The sequence below is a fragment of the Leuciscus leuciscus genome, assembly GCF_965113295.1.
Source record: "Leuciscus leuciscus genome assembly, chromosome: 15".
Classification (NCBI taxonomy): domain Eukaryota; kingdom Metazoa; phylum Chordata; class Actinopteri; order Cypriniformes; family Leuciscidae; genus Leuciscus; species Leuciscus leuciscus.
The window spans coordinates 35969104-35991353 of NC_138739.1; the positions used below are offsets into that span (position 1 = coordinate 35969104).

Sequence of the window (22250 nt, forward strand, 5' to 3'; positions counted from 1 at the left end):
TCCAGCTCAGCCTGGGGGGCCCTTTAGGAGGGCAGGCCCGTCTCAGAAGACAACCCTCACTGCCAAATATTTTTTACAAATAACAGGGATGCGCCCACCCATGACTTGCCAAGCCGCCCTCTGTACGCATTCCCTCCTGTCACGATGTTACCACAGGTCATCGAAAGGATCAGGGAGTGCAGATGTGCAGTGCTGTTAATAGCCCACCACCCTCTAGAGAACCCAGTTATGGTACCCAGAGCTGATATAGCTGCTGAAAACAGCCCCATGCCCGATTCCACAGAGGAAAGACCTCACACAGGCCAACGGGAAAATTTCGCACCCACGTCCCGACTTATGGGCCCTCCATGCATGGCCCCTCAACAGCTACCCGGGTATCTCCCGGATAGGGTGCTGCAAAAAATTTCGGAAGCTAGAGCGCCCTCAACAAAGGCGCCTGTACGCTCAGAAATAGGCAGTGTTTTCTAGCTGGTGTGCTACACTAAACGTAGACCCTCGTTCATTTTAAGTACAGAGTGTGCTCGCATTTTTACAAGAGCTCCTGGATCACTCAGTCGCACCCCCTCCACACTCAAAGTCTATGTGGCAGCGTTTCACGCACCGGTAGCCGACAAACAACTGGGAAGGAACAACCCCATTGTCCGTTTTCTCAAGGGCACTAGGAGGTTAAACCCTCTGTTCCCCCCGTCTGTGCCTATCTGGGACCTCTCAAAAAGTCCTGGAGGCCATGAAGGTTCCCCATTCGAGCCGCTTTGGTCTGTGGACCTGAATTTTGGGTTTTGCAGTCCACATTTGTGAAGTTTTATAACTTGGAGGTACCAGGCCAAGGTTCTCTCAGTGTAAGTGTTAATCTATGTATCTATGTACTATGTATCCCTTATGACCATGAACTACTGTTCCTAGTTATCCAGTATATGAAGCCCATCTAGAACGGACTTATATTAGGATCATGCTTCCCTTGTGGTTCATTCATATGCCTTGGGGTACGGTAGGGCGAAGTTAGCACGCACAGTGTTTTGAAGGGGGTTCCCATAGCGTAAGCTAGCCTTATGCAATACGAGAGACCTCTCGAAAGGGAACTACTTGATTACTAACATAATCTTAGTTCCTTGAGGTGAGGAAATGAGTATTGCGTAACCCGCCGTGCTACTGTGCTAGGATCAGGAGATCGCTTCATTCGTTTAAAACCTGGAGCACCTAGGTGAGGCACGGCAATATATAGCCTCTGACCACGCCCATCTGGCGGCCTCTGACACGACAGGCGTCCTGATTGGTTCTGGCATCATAGCCTCGCCATAGGTTCGTGAAGTTGCCGCAGCACAGCCAATGACCGCTCTCACACTCAGTTGTGCTCGCTGTGAAGCTGCACTGCATTTTAAAAAGTTTGCTTCAATATTCTGGAGAAAGAGGTTTTCCTATAGCATAAGCTAGCCTTACGCAATACTCGTTCCCTCATCTCAGGGAACTGAGGTTACGTTAGTAACCAAGTAGTTATGGGTAGAGTTACAACATTAGCCTAAATCCATGGTGAATGTTGCAAGTTTGGGGCGCAAGTTTGTCTATGATTGGTCCGATAAAATAAACGGTATAATAAACGGAAGCATAAATGTAGCGCATTTCATTTCATTTCACCTTTTTTTTTTTTTTTTTTTTTTTTTTTGCATTCGCTGCTCAGCAATGCTATGGTCACATCAGCGCGACCTAAAATAAATATTTTGTCGCGCCGGCAGGAAAAATGGTCGCAAAACTGCGACCAATTGTTCACAATCTGGAGCCCTGCTGGGTTTGTTTTTTGTTTTTTCAACAAATGGTCAGTAGAGGAAGGTTTGAGAATTTTATATTGATTGTCAACATCAGATCAAGTTAAATACTATTGTAACTTTTATTTTACATAATCAGTAAACACCAAGTTACTAATAAAGTTGTATTTGTCAAATATCATATGTTGTTCATAGTTATAGAGATTCTTCTTGGAGTAACTTTGGTAACAGGGTTGATGAATACAGTCAGTGCTACAGTTTGTGTAAAAACTGAGACAAATGATTGAGATTATTTTCTTGTCTTCCCATCATGCAGTAGAAAGCGCCCAGATGATGTCACTTCCTGTGTGTCACAGTTTTAAGAAATGCTCTGGTGTCCCACTTTCACATGCGCATGAATGGAAGTCAGTGCAAGGAAAAGTCTAGTGTGAACGTCCATTAGTAATTAACGGTTTTAGTCAAATAAATATCAATCTCAAAGTTGGTGTCAAAATACACTCACCTAAAGGATTATTAGGAACACCATACTAATTCTGTGTTTGACCCCCTTTCGCCTTCAGAACTGCCTTAATTCTACGTGGCATTGATTCAACTAGGTGCTGAAAGCATTCTTTAGAAATTTGGCCCATATTGATAGGATAGCACAGTGGCAACAAGGCATGATGGATCCATGTTCTCATTCTGTTTACACCAAATTCTGACTCTACCATCTGAATGTCTCAACAGAAATCGAGACTCATCAGACCAAGCAACATTTTTCCAGTCTTCAACTGTCCAATTTTGGTGAGCTCGTGCAAATTGTAGCCTCCTTTTCCTATTTGTAGTGGAGATGAGTGGTACCCGGTGGGGTTTTCTGCTGTTGTAGCCCATCCGCCTCAAGGTTGTGCTTGTTGTGGACAAATGCTTTGCTGCATACCTCGGTTGTAACGAGTGGTTATTTCAGTCAAAGTTGCTCTTCTATCAGCTTGAATCAGTCAGCCCATTCTCATCTGACCTCTAGCATCAACAAGGCATTTTTGCCCACAGGACTGCCGCATACTGGATGTTTTTCCCTTTTCACACCATTCTTTGTAATCCCTAGAAATGGTTGTGCGTGAAAATCCCAGTAACTGAGCAGATTGTGAAATACTCAGACCGGCCCGTCTGGCACCAACAACCATGCCACGCTCAAAATTGCTTAAATCACCTTTCTTTCCCATTCTGACATTCAGTTTGGAGTTCAGGAGATTGTTTTGACCAGGACCACACCCCTAAATGCATTGAAGCAACTGCCATGTGATTGGTTGATTAGATAATTGCATTAATGAGAAATTGAACAGGTGTTCCTAATAATCCTTTAGGTGACTGTATGGCAGTATTGTATTGTTTAATGCTAATATCATGTTAAATAATTGTCATTACCAAATATATGTAATAGTTATTGCTAAAGAAACATGGGATTTGTGCCTATAATGTTTTAAAAATAATAATTGGAAGATAAATTTTCCTAATTTTTGGAAAGTTTCAAGGACATATGATCAATTTATAAAAAGACATCAAATTATCATAATATTTTATAACAGTTGTCTACTTTCTACTATTACACCAGGGCTCACTTGAATGTCCTTTCACTTTATATTTCTCTCTTTTAATTATTTTGATGTACTGAATGTAATGAAATTAATAATTTTCTCTTTGATTTCAGACATGATGGAAGTGAAGGAGGAGAGTGAAGAACTGAGTGAAGTGGAAGAGGAGAGTGAAGAACTGAGTGAAGTGAAGGAGGAGAGTGAAGAACCGAGTGAAGTGAAGGAGGAGAGTGAAGAACTGAGTGAAGTGAAGGAGGAGAGTGAAGAACTGAGTGAAGTGGAGGAGGAACATCATGTCAAACCTAAAGGAAAACCATTGAGTCGCTCAAAGACTAAAAAAATTTTTTTTAAGAAACGAACCAAGAAATCTTTCACCTGCACTCAGTGTGGAAAGAGCTTCATAAGCAAAAATAGTCTTGATGTTCACATGAGAGTTCACACTGGAGAGAAGCCGTTCTCATGTGATCAATGTGGGAAGAGTTTCACAAACAAACATAATCTTGATGTGCATAGGAGAGTTCACACTGGAGAGAAGCCGTTCACATGTGATCAATGCGGCAGAGCATTTATTTGTGCATCAGCCCTGAAGATACACCACCTGACAGTTCATATGAAGGAGAAGCCACATTCATGTTCTGTGTGTGGAAAGAGTTTTTCACTGCTGAAATCTTTACATAGACATGAGAAAATTCACACTGGTGTGAGAGAGTACATGTGCTTTGAGTGTGAGAAGACTTTTATTACAGCGAGCAATTTAAAACTGCACGAGAGAATTCACACTGGAGAAAAACCTTACAAGTGTTCACACTGTGACAAGAGATTCAGTGACTCATCATCTCTGAAAAGACATGAGAGGATCCACACTGGAGAGAAGCCGCACACGTGTGATCAATGTGGGAAGAGTTTCACTAACAAAAAGCAACTTAATGTTCACATGAGGATCCACACGGGAGAGAAGCCATTCATGTGTGATCAATGTGAAAAGAGATTCTCATGCAAAGGTATTCTTAATGTTCACATGAGGATCCACACCGGAGAGAAGCCGTTCTCATGTAATCAATGCGGCAAAACATTTCTCTGTGCATCACACCTGAAGAGACACCTGACAGTTCATACAAAGCCGCATTCATGTTCTGAGTGTGGAAAGAGTTTTTCACTGCTGCAAAATTTACATACACATGGTGTGAGAGAGTACATGTGCTTTGAGTGTGAGAAGACTTTTACTACAGAAAACTGTTTAAAACTGCACCAGAGAATTCACACTGGAGAAAAACCTTACAAGTGTTCACACTGTGACAAGAGATTCAATCGATCATCATCTCTGAAAACACATCAGAGGATCCACACTGGAGAAAAACCTTACAAGTGTTCACACTGTGACAAGAGATTCAGTCAGCCAGGACATCTGATAACACATGAGAGGATCCACACTGGAGAAAAACCTTCCAAGTGTTCACACTGTGACAAGAGATTCAGTCACTCAATATCTCTGAAAACACATGAGATGAACCACACTGGAGAAAAACCTTACAAGTGTTCACACTGTGACAAGAGATTCATTCAGTCATCACATCTAAAAAGACATGAGAGGATCCACACTGGATAAAAACCTTACAAGTGTTCACACTGTGACAAGAGATTCAGTCAGCCAGGACATCTGATATCACATGAGATGATCCACACTGGAGAAAAACCTTACAAGTGTTCACACTGTGACAAGAGATTCAATCGATCATCATCTTTGAAAACACATCAGAGGATCCACACTGGAGAAAAACCTTACAAGTGTTCACACTGTGACAAGAGATTCAGTCAGTCAGCAAATCTGAGATCACATGAGAGGATCCACAGCAGAGAGAAGTCGCACACGTGTGATCAATGTGGAAAGAGTTTTGCTTTTAAAAGTCACCTGAATCTACACATGAAGATCCATGCAGTGGAGAAACCACATCACCTCAGTCTTGAGATCACAGAAAGTAGTTTATTTCCATGTGCTGAGCAACAAAGTCTCTTCTGTGTAAGTTAGACACACACCACCCTATAGCCAAATCTCTCCTCTCCACCTATAGCCAGTGTGTGGTGAGCACTGGACACTTTGTTGATTGTTTGATATCTATTAACCCTCTGGGGTCTGAGATGTTTTCTGGGCCCTGGAGGTGTTCTGACATGCTCTGACATTTGTGCTTATTTCTGTTACTTGTGACATTTTCATGGCTAAAGTCTAATTACACTGTATTCAGCACAAACTAGAATAATATATCAGCAGCATGCATGTAAAAGTTTATAGTTTTGAGATAATGACATTAATGCGTGGTTTGTGATTTTTTTTTTTTTTTCTGAAATAAGGTCATGAAACCCATACAGATTATTTCTTCATAAGACTTTTGAAAATTGTATCACATAGCCTAGAATATTTGCTCCAAAACTATGGGAAAATCATCCTGATTACTCATTCAGATAAGACAATATATTGATTTAAAAGTTATAAGACGTGTTTTGTGTGAGAAAGCTTTATGCAAGTAGGTGTAAACACATCCTGAATATTGATGGCTTTTCACACCTGAGAAAAACAAAAACTATTAGGAGCTATCAGGCCCTGTCATTCTGAGCAACCTTTCACAAAGAATGAGGAGATTTAAAAAATAATGTTTTTTTTTTGATATTTTGGATTTATTTACAACACAACATAATCCAAAGATACACAACAAATGACAAAAAAGTACACTATTGAAAACAATGATCCAAAACATTGTATATACCTTTCATTTCCAAGGTGTTTGATTTTCACTTCACCATGTTCATGTACAGAGACAGGATCTGAATTATAATAATAAAAAATAAAATAAAAACTGTGTCAAGAGAAATTATAGGGCTGCACAATTTTGGGAATACATTTTAAATTCCCGTTCGAAAGGGAACTCTACACTACGTCAGAATGACGCTATGGGGAACGCCTCAGGCGTGACAGGTGTCTGAAATCAAATATCAACTCACGTCAATCATGTTGACCGGCGACAGCCCGTGAATCATCAGCTTGATTGATTAACGAGCGACCTGGATGTATAAAGGGGAGCCTTGCACACATGACAACATCTCTTCGTCTTCAGGGACTGTTTGTCTGTTTTGAGAATATCGCAAGTGAAGCGCAGGAGGCTCTCTCGAGAGAGCCTCTTGTGCAAACTGTGAGCGTTTTTTAAAGATGCTCCGCTCTCTTCGGACCCTTTTTTCGAGGGAGGAGGGTTCAGCATCTCCGTGGTGAGAAGAAATATCTCGGCGAGCGTGAGAAAGAAAAATCCGTGCGCTGTCGGATGTTTCAACCTCGCACCTGTTGACTTTCTTCTCGAGGGATGAAAGCTATATTTATTTTAACGGCTCGTTTCTCGCGCTTGCCGAGGCAGTGTGTAGATTACGAGAACGTATGAATAAGTATTAAAACAGTATTGGCTGGTGGTTATGGCTGCATTTAATTCTATGAATTAAAATGATGAGCAGTGAACAAAAAGAGCAGGTGTAATTCTGGTCTTTTTGTAAAATGTGAAATTAACACATTTCTGTTTCTTTTCAGACCACGTCTCCTGTTTTAGAGTCTGGGGCAAAATGGTTTGGGTAAGAAAGTAAATCTAAAGATTTTTTCGATGGTCAGGTAGTAGGTCTTAACAGGCCTCCTTGACCAGTCCCCATTTTGCAACCGGACAGCGCTTGGAATGTGGTTATCAGGTTATAGGCCTCACTAGGCCTTCCTGAAAATAGCTTCCACATACTATGGTTGAATGAGCTCCCACATACTGTGGCTATCAGGTCATAGGCCTCACTAGTCCTTCCTGAGTATGAGCTCTCACATACTGTGGTTTAATATTCAGCTCCCACATACTGTGTTCACCAGGTGCTGCGGTTGCCAGGTTACAGGCCTCACCAGGCCTTCCTGGTTATGACATTAATTTAGACATTGACAAGTTCTCATAGCTTATAATAATCTAGCTTTTAACAGTATGTGTAGTAGGCTTCCTCTCCATATGAGGGTCGTATTGCTGAGGCCTCCATATACTTATTGAGCCTAGGCTGGCTAGTTATTGCCAAATATATGTGCTAGGCTTCCTCTCCTGTGAGAGTTGTACTGCTGAGGCCTCCATATACATATTGCATGTTTCAGGCTTCCTCTACTTTTAGAGTCATCCTGCAGAGGCCTTCATGCAAATAGCAAGCTAGTTTTGTGTTAGTATATGTGCTAGGCTTCCTCTCCATATGAGAGTCGTACTGCTGAGGCCTCCATATACATACTGCATGTGTCAGGCTTCCTCTGCTTTCAGAGTCATCCTGCAGAGGCCTTCATGCAAATAGCAAGCTAGTTTTGTGTTAGTATATGTTGTAGGCTTCCTCTCCATATGAGGGTCGTATTGTTGTGAGCTTCCACATACTGTGGCCTTCCTAAGAATGAGCTCCCACTTACTGTGGTCGCCAGGTTACAGGCCTCATCAGGCCTTCTTGGATTCAGAATGGCTAAGTACATGCACTTTCTTTCATGTACTTTCTATAATCCATATTTATGGTAAGGGTTGTGCGCTATACGCTTAATTCCCTTTCTTACGTGGCCCAGACTTCGGTTCTAGGGCCTTTCTGAAAGTAAGCACAGGTTGTGGTCCCCAGGTTACAGGCCTCATCGGCCTTCCTGATATGAGCTCCCACATGCTGTGGTCGCCAGGCTAGAGGTCCTACCAGACTTTCCTGGAGGTAAGCTCCCTTTAGGCCCTCACAGGCCTCCTCAGTGTTTTGAAACACAAACACTGGGTAGATCCATGGATCGAGTAGAGAAACTCCCCTCGCTGGCAAGGGTTGTAAAGCACTATGCTGAGTCATACTCTCCAGGATGTCCCGTCTCTGAGATCCGGGCTGAGTGGTTCACTGCCTGCTTCGCAGTCCCTCGGGTTGGATGCCTTCCTAAGGCAAGTTCCAGAGGCTCTGTCTTCGGACAGACAGGAAGTGGCCAGACTGTAGTGTCTTATGTAGTGACACCAGGTCAGGCCTGCCTGGTGGCATTTCAGGTGGCACGTTCCCCTGAATAGTGACTGGCTGGGGTTCCCTCGGGTCCCCTAGCCACATTCCCTAGAAGGGACCCTTTCTAGTTTTTGAATTGTGGTCCTAGGCCTTTGAGCTGGCCCAGGTAGACCTTCCTTTAAATCTGTGGAGGTTTTTCTGTGGTATCCTTTAGCTTGGGCTATGACCGTAGGGAATGCTGTCACTGACAGCCCAGTGTGACCTGAGGGCATGCACTCCCCTTAGCATGGTGGCATTGGTATATCGTTCCCCATAGCGTCATTCTGACGTAGTGTAGAGTTCCCTTTTGAAAGGGAACATCTCAGGTTACGACTGTAACCTATGTTCCCTGAGAACAGGGAACGAGACACTACGTCTTCCTGCCATGCCTAGGGGCCTGCCTGCAACAGTCCCTTCAGACGATAGGATGTTGTCATCTGTGCAAGGCTCCCCTTTATACATCCAGGTCGCTCGTTAATCAATCAAGCTGATGATTCACGGGCTGTCGCCGGTCAACATGATTGACGTGAGTTGATATTTGATTTCAGACACCTGTCACGCCTGAGGCGTTCCCTATAGCGTCATTCTGATGTAGTGTCTCGTTCCCTGTTCTCAGGGAACATAGGTTACAGTCGTAACCTGAGACGTTTTTCTGGTCAAAATTTGCATTTTAAAATTCACAGAACACACACACACACAAATGTTTCCAACAATATATAATGAACAGGTTTGTTGTGCCTTGTAGGCATAGGCTACACGCAGTGCTGCATAAAATAATAATAATAACAACAATAACCTATAGCAGCCTATAAATCTTTCAAAAGCAACATTTCAGAGTAACAGCTACGCTAGATATAAAATATATTGATTATCATATATTACTTCAAATGTTTCCATTTGTTATGATGATATGAAATGAGATTGGAGTAAAACATGAAGCCTAATGTTTGGTGCATTTTGCTTTTCAAACGCACAGCCCATTTTGAATATGAAACAATCAAACGCACAGCATGCTCCAAAATATTAAACATTATGGTTACCATTGTAACACAAAGCAGATGGTCAGATTACCAGCTCTCTCTATATATATATTTAAATTACTGAAATCAGCCTCTACAAACACCTCTATTGTCTCACAATGCCGCCGCGCAGGACGTGCAGGACGTGCGGACCCAAATGGCGCCGACAATTAGAATAACTCATCGATTGCCACCTAAACACACAGAATTCTTATTCTTGAACCAACAAGCGCCTTTTGGTTTTATTGCCCTCCGGGGAGTCACGAGCAGCAGAAACGCCGTGATGTCTACAATCTTTAAACCCCTGGAGATCTTTTGAGACACTGATTAACAGCTCAGGACAACAGAACAGTGTCCGACCGGACGTGTTGGCCGCTAATCTAATCAACCCAAGCCAGCACACACACACATAAACCATCACCCCGTGGCTCCAAGAGCAAAAGTTCAGCAGCATGGTGAACTTTCAGTGACTCTGTTCGACACGCACATACACCGAGACAATATCATCCCTGGACATTATGATCAAAATCACTTTTTCCTATACACTCTTGAAATGTATTTATGTTATATGTCATGGTCCTTATATGAAAGACCGTTATAACTAAGTTTTATGGTATAATCAAAAGGTGAAATGCTCATTATATTGAAGAAGCATGTAACTCTGTGTTATTAACTGCCAGAACCACGACCCGTGGTATCGTTGCGTTCAGAAAAAAACAAAGATGCTGAATTTGCAACTCAAGTTATAAAATTATGCATTCTTCCATTTATGCCAAGTTATAAATGTTTTATACCCAAAGTTTATTTCTCCAATACGTGGCCCAGAGGGCGTGTACTTGAGTGAACAAAGGAAGTTTAACGCCACACCCATTCGCCACGCGATTGGAGTAGGTACGTGAGAAGGCGTGGTTTTAGCTCCTTCAAAACACGGCGCCGTATCTCTCGAACTTCGCATTCCGCCAGAGAGAGAAGACCACGCCTCCTTCCTTCAAGGAAACCCTCGCTCGCTTTTATTTTCATTTTCTTCCAAGTTTTATTTTCTTAAAACTACTTTACTTCAGTTGATAGTCTTCTTCAACCAACCAACGAAACCAACTTAAAAGCTAAGATCATCTTGCTAAGTTTTCGCTCGCTTCAAGTCTCCATAGCAACCAGAAGCCGTAGCAACCCGCTCCGGCGACCACGTGATCCAGGCGCTTTGTCTGCTCCGACTCGACCCACACACAACAAGGCCGAGCTTCAAACAGAGTAACGTAGACCTTAAATTTGCAATCTGAAGTGCTGTTTAAAGTGTCTAAAATTACTGTGCCTATTGGGGTTTTGTTATGAATGACTGAGCTGTTTCTACCTATCTCTAAATTCTTTCACTCACACTTACACACTCTTTTACACACACACCTACACATACACACACATACCCGCACCCATACCCACGTGTTCCTAGACAGAAACACACGACCACGTGCTGCTATAGGCGTGCTCCTACACACACACACACCTCTCCTTACCACGCTATCATTGTACACACACACACAAACCCATTCTTAAAATCCCTCTTATTCTTTTTTTCTCATCTCTCTCTCTCTCTCTTATATTCTCCCTTTTTCTTCCTCTGCGTTAACCTTTGATTCTTACGTTTATTTTGTTGTATTCCTTATTGCGATCGTATATTGTTTTGTTTATGCATATTTACTCCTGTGTGATTTGAAATAGTATCTGTAACCGGTAGATCGTTTAATAAACTTTGTTAAATCATTTGAATTAAAATTGCCTGTTTTGTTTCAATTCTGAGTCCCTGAGTAGTGCAGATTTTTACCTCTTAAGCTCTACCAACCTTTTACTATTAAAATATTGAAAGTTATCTACTCGCGAAAATAATCAATTCCTTGTGGCCACAGGAAAGGGTTATTTGTCGGTGTTAAAGACAACAGAGTTTTGTTCAGACATTGTGCATCCGATCTGCCGGACGGATTGTGCGTGCAATGAATGAGCTTTAAACTCCTATCTAAATTCCCCTAACTAAAATATAATTCTCCCTACCTATATCAGTAATTACTATGAAAAATCGTGTAATTGATGATATAAGTTGAGGTTTTGACCTATTCCCTATTTAGGCATAATTTAATTTGTGTAAACGACATATGCATATTCATATCTCAGGAATAAGACCTCTTATTCGAGCTAATAAATTCCCTAACTAGAGGCATTGTTGTTACACCATATTAGGCTTTACATATCCATGTTTGAGCAGAAATCCACAAACAATATTTAACAGTAAACACGGGTCTAAAGTTTATAATATTCACCATATATCTAGTAACAGTTCAACTTAAATGTGAAATTTATGCAACAATAACATTAACAGCGTTCTTCTTCTTCTGAGGTAAATCCAATGTAAGCTCACGGCACGTCTTCCAAAGTCGACGAAAAGCAGAGACAGTAACGCGTTCAAGTTCCATGTGGAGATTTGCATGTGAATATCTTTTGTGCGTGTGGGCGTGGTCAAATTAAAAATAATGAGCAAGCGCTTGAGAAACTGGACATCTTGTTGGTTTTATACAAATTACTTAAACAGAGAATATTTGTTTTCAGTTTGAATCCAATCATTTAAAAGTACACACTTAAATGTTTATAAAGATATATGGCTCATAAATGTGTGACAAGTATTCGCTGAGTTGTTTCAGTTTATAGACGTGCTCAAGAAAAGTTCAGCGAGACGGAGAGGCAGAAAGCACACCCTGTTTATTTTCTTTATTTTAAAAAAGCACAATGCTTTGATTCGATTGTAAGTGGACACATACAATAGTAGACATCTCACAGATTCTTTTTTTATATTTCTTTTTTCTGTATGACCATAAATGACAGAGTAATTTACGTTTATTGTGCTACAATGTGAAGAAAATCCAGCAAAATGAACGGGCGCGTTTGCCAACCCCAGAGGATTAAACAATGGTTAACTTATGTTCAACCAACAGGAATGTCTAATTTGTCAAAAAAACACAAATTCGCTCTCTGACAGTAGGTGGCACTCATGTAAAGCAGAAATGCAGCACTATACAGGGCTCTGGACTGAGACTAAATGGTCACATTTTGTGAACTTCTTATAAGAGAGAGCTGCCATTTCTGCTGCATACGAGAAACATCACACAGCAAACGAAAGCAGAATGAAACCACACTACTCGTCTGAGCTGTGCAGCGCAAACAGTTTATCCACTCGGAGCAATACTAGACAGCGGTTTACTCGTGAGCCGAACTCAATCACGCAACAACATTACTACACAGAGCTGGCAGATCCATTGAGAAAGCATTTTCAAGGGATAGTTCACCCAAAAAGGAAAAATAGCCCATGATTTACTCACCCTCAAGTCATCCTAAGTGTGTATGACCTTATGACCAGAGATATCACGCAAAACCTGAAATCCCCACACGTTGAGCCTGGTCATCGATGGCAGTACCTTGTCCCACTCGCCACAGCACAGACACTCTATGTCAAGTCAAGTCAAGTCACGTATATTTATATAGCGCTTTTCACAATACAGATTGTATCAAAGCAGTTTTACAGTATTAAATTAAAATTAAATTAAAATACATCAATGCTTGTTTCTAGTGGAAAACGTCCACGTTTGGTAATGCTGATCAATAGTATTGTTGATCGATTAATTAAATTAAATATCCCCAACTGAGCAAGCCAAAGGCAACAGTGGCAAGGAACCAGAAATAAACTCCATCAGGAGACCTAATAAAAAAAAATAAAAAAAAAACCTTGGGAGAACCCAGGCTCAGTCGGGGGCCAGTTCTCCTCTGGCATTTTTATGAACTAGAGGTCAGATTTAACTGCATTTTCACATTCAGCTCCAAAACTCTGGAATAGTCTTCCTGATACTGTTCGTTGCTCAGACTCGCTCTCTCAGTTTAAAACTAGATTAAAGGCACATCTCTTAAGCCAGGCATTCATATAATACTTTTAATCTTGCTCTCCCTCCTTTGGTGGTTCTGGATATCCTAGGTATGACCAAAAGCCTAGAATTTAGTGATCTTAAAGAGCGCGATGGATTATAGGGCGATAGAAGATCCGTTAAATAGACTGGAGCTATAAGTCATTTCGGGCTTTATAAGTCAGTAGCAATACCTTGTAATTAATACAGAACTTTATAGGTAACCAATGTAGTGATGATAAAATTGGTGTTATATGATCCTATTTTCTTGATCTAAGAACTCTAGCGGCGGCATCTGGACCAACTGTAGCTTGTTTAACCCTCTGAGGTCTAAGGTGTTTTTGGGGTCCTTGAGATGTTCTGACATGCCCTGACATTTTTGCTTTTTTCAGTTGCTTATAAACATATTAATGGCAAAAAAAAAATTACACACTATTTAGCACAAACAGGGCTACCATGAAATGTGAGCAACAAGAATTTACATGTCTGCATTTTTGAGAGAATAATGTTTATGCGTGGTTATTGAAAAAACTAAAAACTAAAGTTTCTGAAATAAGGCCATAAAACACATTCTAAATATGTGCCAATAAGACTTTTGTCTAATAGATGTCATCGCCTAGTGTTTTTTTCTTCAAAATGATGTGAAAATCATCCTGCCCTTATCATTCACATAACACAATACATTGATTTGAATTTTGCAAAGCACTTTCTGTTTGGAAAGGCAATATGCGGAGTGGGCGTCAACGGTCATGTATATTTAGTGGTTCACACCTGAGGAGACAGTGGGGCCCGCATACTTAATTAGCCATTCATTCAGGTGAGTCACTGAGCCACAAGAATGCAAGAGCAACAGTTGGAAGCATCTCAATTTATTTTTTTAATTTTCCACATATTGTGCTTGCAATTTGGCCTATAATATCCAAGGAAAACATGTCTAGTAATTGTGCAGTTAATTCTCATACTGTATTTTCAGTTTTGGAATATTTATCCTCTCCCCAAATTTGTCAATAATAAAACACAATAAAAGTTATTTAAAGAAAAGGCTTATATTTACCTTTCAATAGTTTGTTTACATCTACCTTGTAAATATATTTTTTTATTAAAAAGGTTACAATTACAACAACAATTCAAGTGTAATCTTTCTTTGTAAAACTAAAGTATACATTTTCGCATACATATTTCAAAGTTAAGGATTTGATTGATTATTTGATAACTTTATTTTTGACAAAACATATATTTAACATAAGCAAATATTGGCAAACAAAAGCTTATTTGAGGTGGCAGATATTTTACAGTAAAAATGTATAATCTATCCAAAACTAATCAACGAAATGTTGTCTTTCATATGTCTGTAACATAGGTCTTTCATTTTTATTATAAGAAATATAAATGTTAATTTGCAGTTTAATACGTTGCTTATACAAATACATTTTATTTCAACATATTTCAGTCGATTTTTACTCAGTATAGCAATACAGTTTGCTAAAACCGAAACATTCATTCACAAACAGAAACGCCTGACTGTAACGTTGTTTTTATGAAATATTAGGGCATATAAATGTTATTTTTCAGTTTAATACGTTGCTTATACAAATAGCCTACATTTTATTTCAACATTTTTCTGTCGATTTTTACTCAACTCAGTACGGCAATACAGTTTGCTAAAACATCATCATTCATTCACACAGAGACGCAATTTAAATTTAAACTGTCTTTTTGCGAGCTGTGATAAACAGCGCGCATCTCTGCGGCTGCCGTTCATTCATTCACAGAAACGCGATTAACTTGAGAAGGAAAAAAAACTTCCTACATATTCGGATCCTCTCTCCTGCAATACCCGCACTCTGAGGTAGATTTTCCATTATTATTATTCCTCACAGCGCTGCCAGATGGTGTAAACACGTAGTAGGCTACAATGATATGATTAAACTTGTGTTTTCTCGGAGTAGTATGAAGCTGCAGACTCGGAGCCTGCATCTACAGTCCCGCACCCAGAGTCCCGCATTCTCAGACCCCTCAGCGCCTCCTATCAAATTGGATCGGATAAACATTTGAAGAACTTAAGCCGAAACGTGAGTATCGTCAATTTTATTTAGCGAATCATACTCATTCGATTTCTTTTTTAATCAAACTACTTTATAGCTCATCGATACACCAACATATGAATAGTCCATTTAATATTTAGTTTGTAACAAAATTTGAGCCGTTAATGTAGGCTATGTTTTTTTGCCGAAAATATTTTGATAGCTAACGTTAGCCTTTAACCTTGGACTTTTTGTAGACAAGCCATTGTAAAAATTTGATTAAAATTAGTTGATATAAAGTAGACCAATTAAATACATTTAAGTGTGTTAATATTAATTATTTTACTTTATATAATTTATGTAGACTACTTAAATTAGTTTTTATTAAACGTAAGTATTAAAATTAATCAATATTAATTTAACTGTGATATGAAGTTGTTGCCAGCCATTTACAACTCATACAATTGCCTAATAATCAAATGTATTATGCCTTCACTATGTATTAACCAGTCTATATTAACATATGAGCTAGAATGTGTCATTTGGCCTTTTGTTTGGGTTCCTTCTTTTAATTTGTATTGACTGAAATGTTTTATATATTAATTAATTTATTTATATGGACAGGCCATCATTCATGGCCTATATGAGATGCAGGCATTATCCTAGCAGGAGGCTGAGGAGGTGTTCCTCTGTGGCCCTATTCACTCTAGGTATGCTTTGTAATTTGCATTTGCAAAAAAATATATTATTTATTATTACACAATATTTTTGACAATGGCATTCATCTTTTATTTTAGTGAAGTCGAGGAATTTGACAGTGATTGCAAAAAAAAGGAAAAAAGGAGCATTCGCCCACCAGAAAGTAATTATTATGCATTTACATTACATTTTACATTTATTCGTTTAGCAGAATGAGGAGGTTTTTTTTAATGCAATTAAAGACGAAAAGTAAAGTCACTAACACAAGTCTTTCTTCCTTTTTTCTTTGCTTTGTCCTGTTTACAGCAAGATGATGTTTAGGTGATCGTTAAATAAAGTACAGAATTGTTTATTATTGGTGTTTTGTCTATTCTTATTTGAGTTTTGCTTTGCATTCAAAATATCAAAAATGTTAGCAATGTTAGGTTTTGTAATGTTAGCAAGGTATAATGTTAATTAGACCATTATAGGTTGAACTGAAAGAAAAATTCGAATTTGAATAAAAAAAAACAAACATTGTAGCAATATTGTAGCAATATAATATCACATAATATTTTTCAGAAGATACTTCAATCTGTAATTGTATCACTTCCATCAGTAATTTTCTTTCAATTTCACCCACGCTCAAAAAATAACTAAGGGGTAATTTGTTAGTCAGAGAACACAATGAGTTTTTTTGGCATATGCATTAAGCAGGGAACGCAAATATTTATTTGGATAACTTAAAATAAAACGAGACCGTAATATAATATTGCATCCTATTGTTTTCAATGGCATTTGGATTAGGGTGTTATACGATCTTTGAAACAGCAGGAGGCGCTGAGGGGTCTGAGAACGCGGGACTCTGGGTGCGGGACTGTAGATGCAGGCTCCGAGTCTGCAGCTTCATAGCCGAGGAGAGCAGTTCACGGTATTTCTCATATTTACACAACCATCACACACACTTTATACAGTTTGATTAAGCGACAGACTCATTTCTGTATTGTTTTCATCGATCACAGCGATACTTGTGCGTCTTTTCTGGCGTCTTCCTTCTGAAATAAACATTTAGTGCAGCAGCAGCGAGCATGAGGAGAATATGTTGAGTTCATTCAGACCTGAGCGAGTTTGTGTTCGTTTGTGTGATTGTCTCGATGTTTGGAGTGAGAACTGTCTACGGAAGCTCTGAACCGCAAGGTGAGAAAAAAAAAAAAAAGAAAACTTATCTCGTTATTTCGACTTAATAAGTCGTTATTTCGACATAATATCTCGTTATTTCGACATAATATCTCGTTATTTCGACTTAATAAGTCGTTATTTCGACATAATAAGTCGTTATTTCGACATAAATATCTCGTTATTACGACATAATAAGTCGTTATTTCGACATAATATCTCGTTATTTCGACATAATATCTCGTTATTACGACATAATAAGTCGTTATTTCGACATAATATCTCGTTATTTCGACATAATATCTCGTTATTACGACATAATAAGTCGTTATTTCGAGATAATATCTCGTTATTTCGACATAATATCTCGTTATTTCGACATAAATATCTCGTTATTTCGACATAATATCTCGTTATTTCGACATAATAAGGGGACATTCTAATATGCATTAAGCTACATTTAGCGTTCTTATAATGAGTTTCTATGGGAGGAAAATGCTTAACGTCAAATTAAACGCTTTGCGTTCATATTCTGGACTTATCTGATTTTTGTAGTAGCCTATACTTTATTATGATTTTAGTATCATATTGATTAATAAATGCACGCACAATTATCCGTGAACTTGATAAATGTTGCAGATATGTTTTAGGCTACTATCCACAAACAAATTGCTTTCAATTATGTGTGCAAAATTCAGAATTCAACGAATGCAGTGCAACAACAACAATAATAGTTAAATTAATATTAGTATTATTAATAATAATAATAGTTGCAGTAGTGCTAGGCTAAGGCAGTGCAAGCCAAGTCAAGTAAAACAGAGTTTCTTTGCGTTCATAGTCTGGACTTATCTGATTTTTTTGTAGTATACTTTATTATGATTTTAGTATCATATTGATTAAGAAATGCACGCACAATTATCCTTGAACTTGATAAATGTTGCAGATATTTTAGGCTACCCATAAACAAATTGCTTTCAAATGTGCAAAATTCAGAATTCAACGAATGTGCAGCAATTTGTACAAATAGAGACATTTTTGTGTATAAAAGACATTTTTGTTTTATTTTGTAGTAGCCTAGTGATTATAATTTGCGCGTCCATTTATTGACGTCTGAGTCGATCTCATTTGAGTGTATTCGGCAATTTGCTTATAACGTGGAATTAAACGCGTATATTCTGAGCTCATCAGATTTTGTTGTACATATACTTTATTAGTATGATTATTTACTGTGTTTGGTCTGTTAGTAAATATGTTAAGGTTTGTATTCATTTCGATATGCCACTAGAGGGCAGAATAAGACCGGGAATTATAAAATGCATTGTAGTTATGTTGACCTACTGTTTTCATAACACTGGATATTCTACTAATTTATACTTTTCTAAAACGTTGCATATTAATGGCAATTAACTTTGGCAATTACACTAATAATAATAAAAATGATAACAGCCGCAGTAGTGGTATAAGGCAGACAGTGCAAGTCAAGTAAAACATAGTTTCTGATCTGGCCAATAATGACCAAGCATGAAGCAAAATAGGCTATCTGCGATTGAGTTGTGTAAAGTTAACAAATAAACCAAATCTAGATAAACTATAAAGCTGGCTGAAAGAGCAATACTGACAACAAAACTAGCACAAAACTATGTGTAATTGCCAAATGTTAAACAGTTTGAGAATTCATGAGTAGGCCTACGGTTTATAAACTGAGCGGACGGGATGGGTACTTTTCAATCAACATCTCTACTACATTCATAATCTGGACACCTGTTGGGTACGCACTGCGCAGTGTAACGAAATATTGTCTCTGCTAGTGTCTCAAGGACACTTCTCTTCACTTCAAAATCTTTTGTTTATTTGTGATAATCTTAGCACTTTATTATTATTGTCTAACCTGTATTATGATATTTGACGAATTGCCTTGTTCCTTTTTTTGTAAGTTTTGGACAAAAGCGTCATCTAAATATGTAGCCTAAAATGTAGGCCTATTTTATCCAAAACTGTAAAAGCGTTTATAAAAATAAAGCATTGATAAATCATATTATTAAATTATATTATGACAAACATATTACTCTATTACTAAGTGAACTCATTTATAGTTATAAACTCTAATAATAATAATAATAATAATTATTATTATTATTACATTTTAGTCTACATATTTAGAAGACGCTTTTGTCAAAAACGTACAAAAAATGAACAAAGCAATTCGTCAAATATCATAATACAGGTTAGACAATAATAATAAATTCCTAAGATTATAACAAATAACCACAAGATTTTGATGCCCATCATTCATATTAAATCGTCTATTCCAACATATTCCACCATTATTGTGGAGCGCACACTGCATGATAAGTCCAGAATTCCACTGTTGATAGGAAGATGCAAGTGATCTCGCCGGCATGGAGGCGCCGGCGAGATCACTTGCATCTTCCTATCAACAGTGGAATTCTGGACTTATCTGATTTTTATAGTAGGCCTAGGCACATTCTATATTACGATTTTAGTATCATATTGATTAATAAATGCACGCACAATTATCCGTGAACTTGATAAATGTTGCAGATATGTTTTAGGCTACTATCCACAAACAAATTGCTTTCAATTATGTGTGCAAAATTCAGAATTCAACGAATGTGCAGCAATTTGTACAAATAGAGACATTTTTGTGAATAAAATACATTTTTGTTTTATTTTGTATTTATACACACACACACACGCACACACACACACACACACACACACACACACACACACACACACACACACACACACACACACGTCATGTGATGAATGTGGTTTGTTCTGTTGGGTGAACAAATGGATGGATGTTTGTGGTTGGTTTGCATGTGTAGTTTGTGGGTAAAAATATCTTTGTCCAACCGTTTACATTTACATTTACATTTTGTCATTTAGCAGACGCCTTTGTCCAAAGCGACTTACAAATTAGGACTGAATTCAGCGAGTCATCATAAAGAGGCGAAAGCAACAACAACGCAAGAAGTGCTCAAAATACCGTTAATATGCAGTCTGACATCCATTTTGCTATAAAACAGCTTTACAGTGAAACAGACATAAATCTATCAACACTAGGCTATTGCTTTAAAAAACAGTTAAAGTTCACAGGTCAAGCAAAATAATTTACACCACAAGAGTAAAAAAAAAAAGTAGTTAATCTATTTTTAAGATAAAGATTAGAGCAAGATTGGAGTATCTGGTTTCATATTTCTATGCTATGAAACTGGTTCTATTAGAGATTTCTAAAGTTAGTTGACTATAATAGTAGCCCTTACATTTGTGCAAGGCTAGGCTTATAGTTTCCTTTTTATTATCATGAACTATATTTCAGTCAAATGATCTGTGATTGTGTAATTTTAAGTGGCTCAAGCTCAGGGCTGGTAAGTTATTGGTTAGTCCTGCAAGGAGAAAGTCAAAAGCCATTAACTAAAACACAACCTGACCGGAGGATATGGGCAATGACTATGTACATGTTAATTGTCATATTGGATCAAATGTAAGTTAAATAACTATTAACGTACTGAAAATGTATAAAGATATAGTGATTTACATTTAAGGACAGCAAAACCTATGTGCAGTAGTTAAAAAATATATTTTTGCTAACAAACAAACAAAACCACCTGCTCCCTCTTAAGTAAAATTAGACTTAGATATGTAAAAAAAAAAAAAATGGATTTAAGGTTTGTTTTCCGTTACTGATTTAATAACAGGGATCAGTTATAATCAGAACGTACCACCGGTTATGGTACGTTCTCCCAGTTGTATACTGCCTGTGTGTCCCCTGTGTTAAACTATGCTGCTGGTGTGTGGGGGGCCGTGCAGAGCCCAGCCTTGGACGCTGTAGAAAATCGTGCAATCCGCTGCTTTTTGGGGGTTCATAAGTTTGTCCCAGTGCTGGCAGCGCTGGGTGATATGGGCTGGGTTCCTGGTCCAGTCCAAAGGAAATGTGAAATGGTTAGGCTGTGGAATCGACTTGTTAATCTGCCTGAAAATAGAGTAACAAAAAAAGGTTTTCTGTGGAGTAAGAAGAAGTCCCCCTGGGCTGCAGAGCTCCAGACTGTTTTTGCTGATGTATAACTCCAGTACGTATTCTGTAATTCTTTGCCTTGTAGCGTCAATAATATCAGATCCAATTTGATGTCAAATTTTAAACATAAATGGCTGATTGGGATTATGGCGAAGCCAAAGCTAAGGACTTACTTTCAAATTAAAGATGTATATGAAACAGAGTTGTATGTAAAGGCTAACTTGACAAGGAACCGACGATCTTTGGTGGCTCAGCTGCGAACCGGCATCCTTCCCTTGGCCTTAGAAACTGGCAGGTTCACTCAAACTCCTGAAGAGGACAGACTTTGTAGACTGTGTGAGTTAGGAGAGGTTGAAAATGAAACTCATTTTGTGTTATATTGTCCATGTTATGATGATTTTAGAAATGTATTATTTGGTGAATTGTTTGTTAAAAAGCCTGAAATGTTCTGGATTGGTGATGACGACAAGATGAAATGGTTGTTTAATTTTAATGTGTTTAAATTGGCTACTTTTGTTTGTAAAGCCTGGATGCGGCGGCAGACTTGTTTATTTAAATAAGTTCATGTATGTTGTGCCTACTGTCTGATAACTGTTTTTTTGTTGGTGATATTGGTGTCTTACAAGCCCATTAGGGCTGGGCATACAGTAGTATGCAAGACACAATAATAAAAACTATTCATTCATTCATTCATATAAAGAAATTAATATTAAAAAAAGCGTGATTTAGCGCCTGTGCACAGGGTGTGAGATCCTGTCAATCAGCCTGAAGCAGCGTCTGAGGTTTCTGACACTTTTAACTACGGAAGAATATGATTCTCGCTTTAGTTTTACTGCGTTTTTGGTTGTTGTGGCATTTGGGTAGCCTGGAAATCCAGACCTAAATCCAAAAGATTAATGGTCTGGTGTCGATCAATGAAAATCGGCCAGCTCGAGGGGCGGTACCAATCATGCATTTGAAAATCTCACAGCACGCAATTGGATAACACTACGATCAATCACAACAATAAACCCCATA

General features: G+C 38.5%; 2 protein-coding genes and 1 long non-coding RNA gene across 4 annotated transcripts in view; 2 read left to right on the top strand and 1 right to left on the bottom strand.

Annotated features, from left to right (window-relative positions):
- The window catches only part of LOC309475175 (uncharacterized protein), a 93691-nt gene extending 87628 nt beyond the window's left edge, over positions 1-6063 (top strand). The window contains exon 3 of the mRNA XM_082137841.1: positions 3475-6063. Within this exon, the coding sequence (XP_081993967.1) occupies positions 3475-4934 (1460 nt within the window). The 3' untranslated portion in view covers positions 4935-6063. The remainder of the gene's footprint in view (positions 1-3474) is intronic.
- LOC309475218 (V-set domain-containing T-cell activation inhibitor 1-like) overlaps positions 1-22250 on the bottom strand; it is a 194946-nt gene that overhangs the window by 165389 nt on the left and 7307 nt on the right. The window lies entirely within an intron of this gene.
- Positions 15264-16388, top strand: LOC309475242. The gene is made up of 4 exons (XR_014197567.1): positions 15264-15385; positions 15962-16047; positions 16135-16199; positions 16343-16388. It is a non-coding gene; the product is annotated as an uncharacterized lncRNA (long non-coding RNA).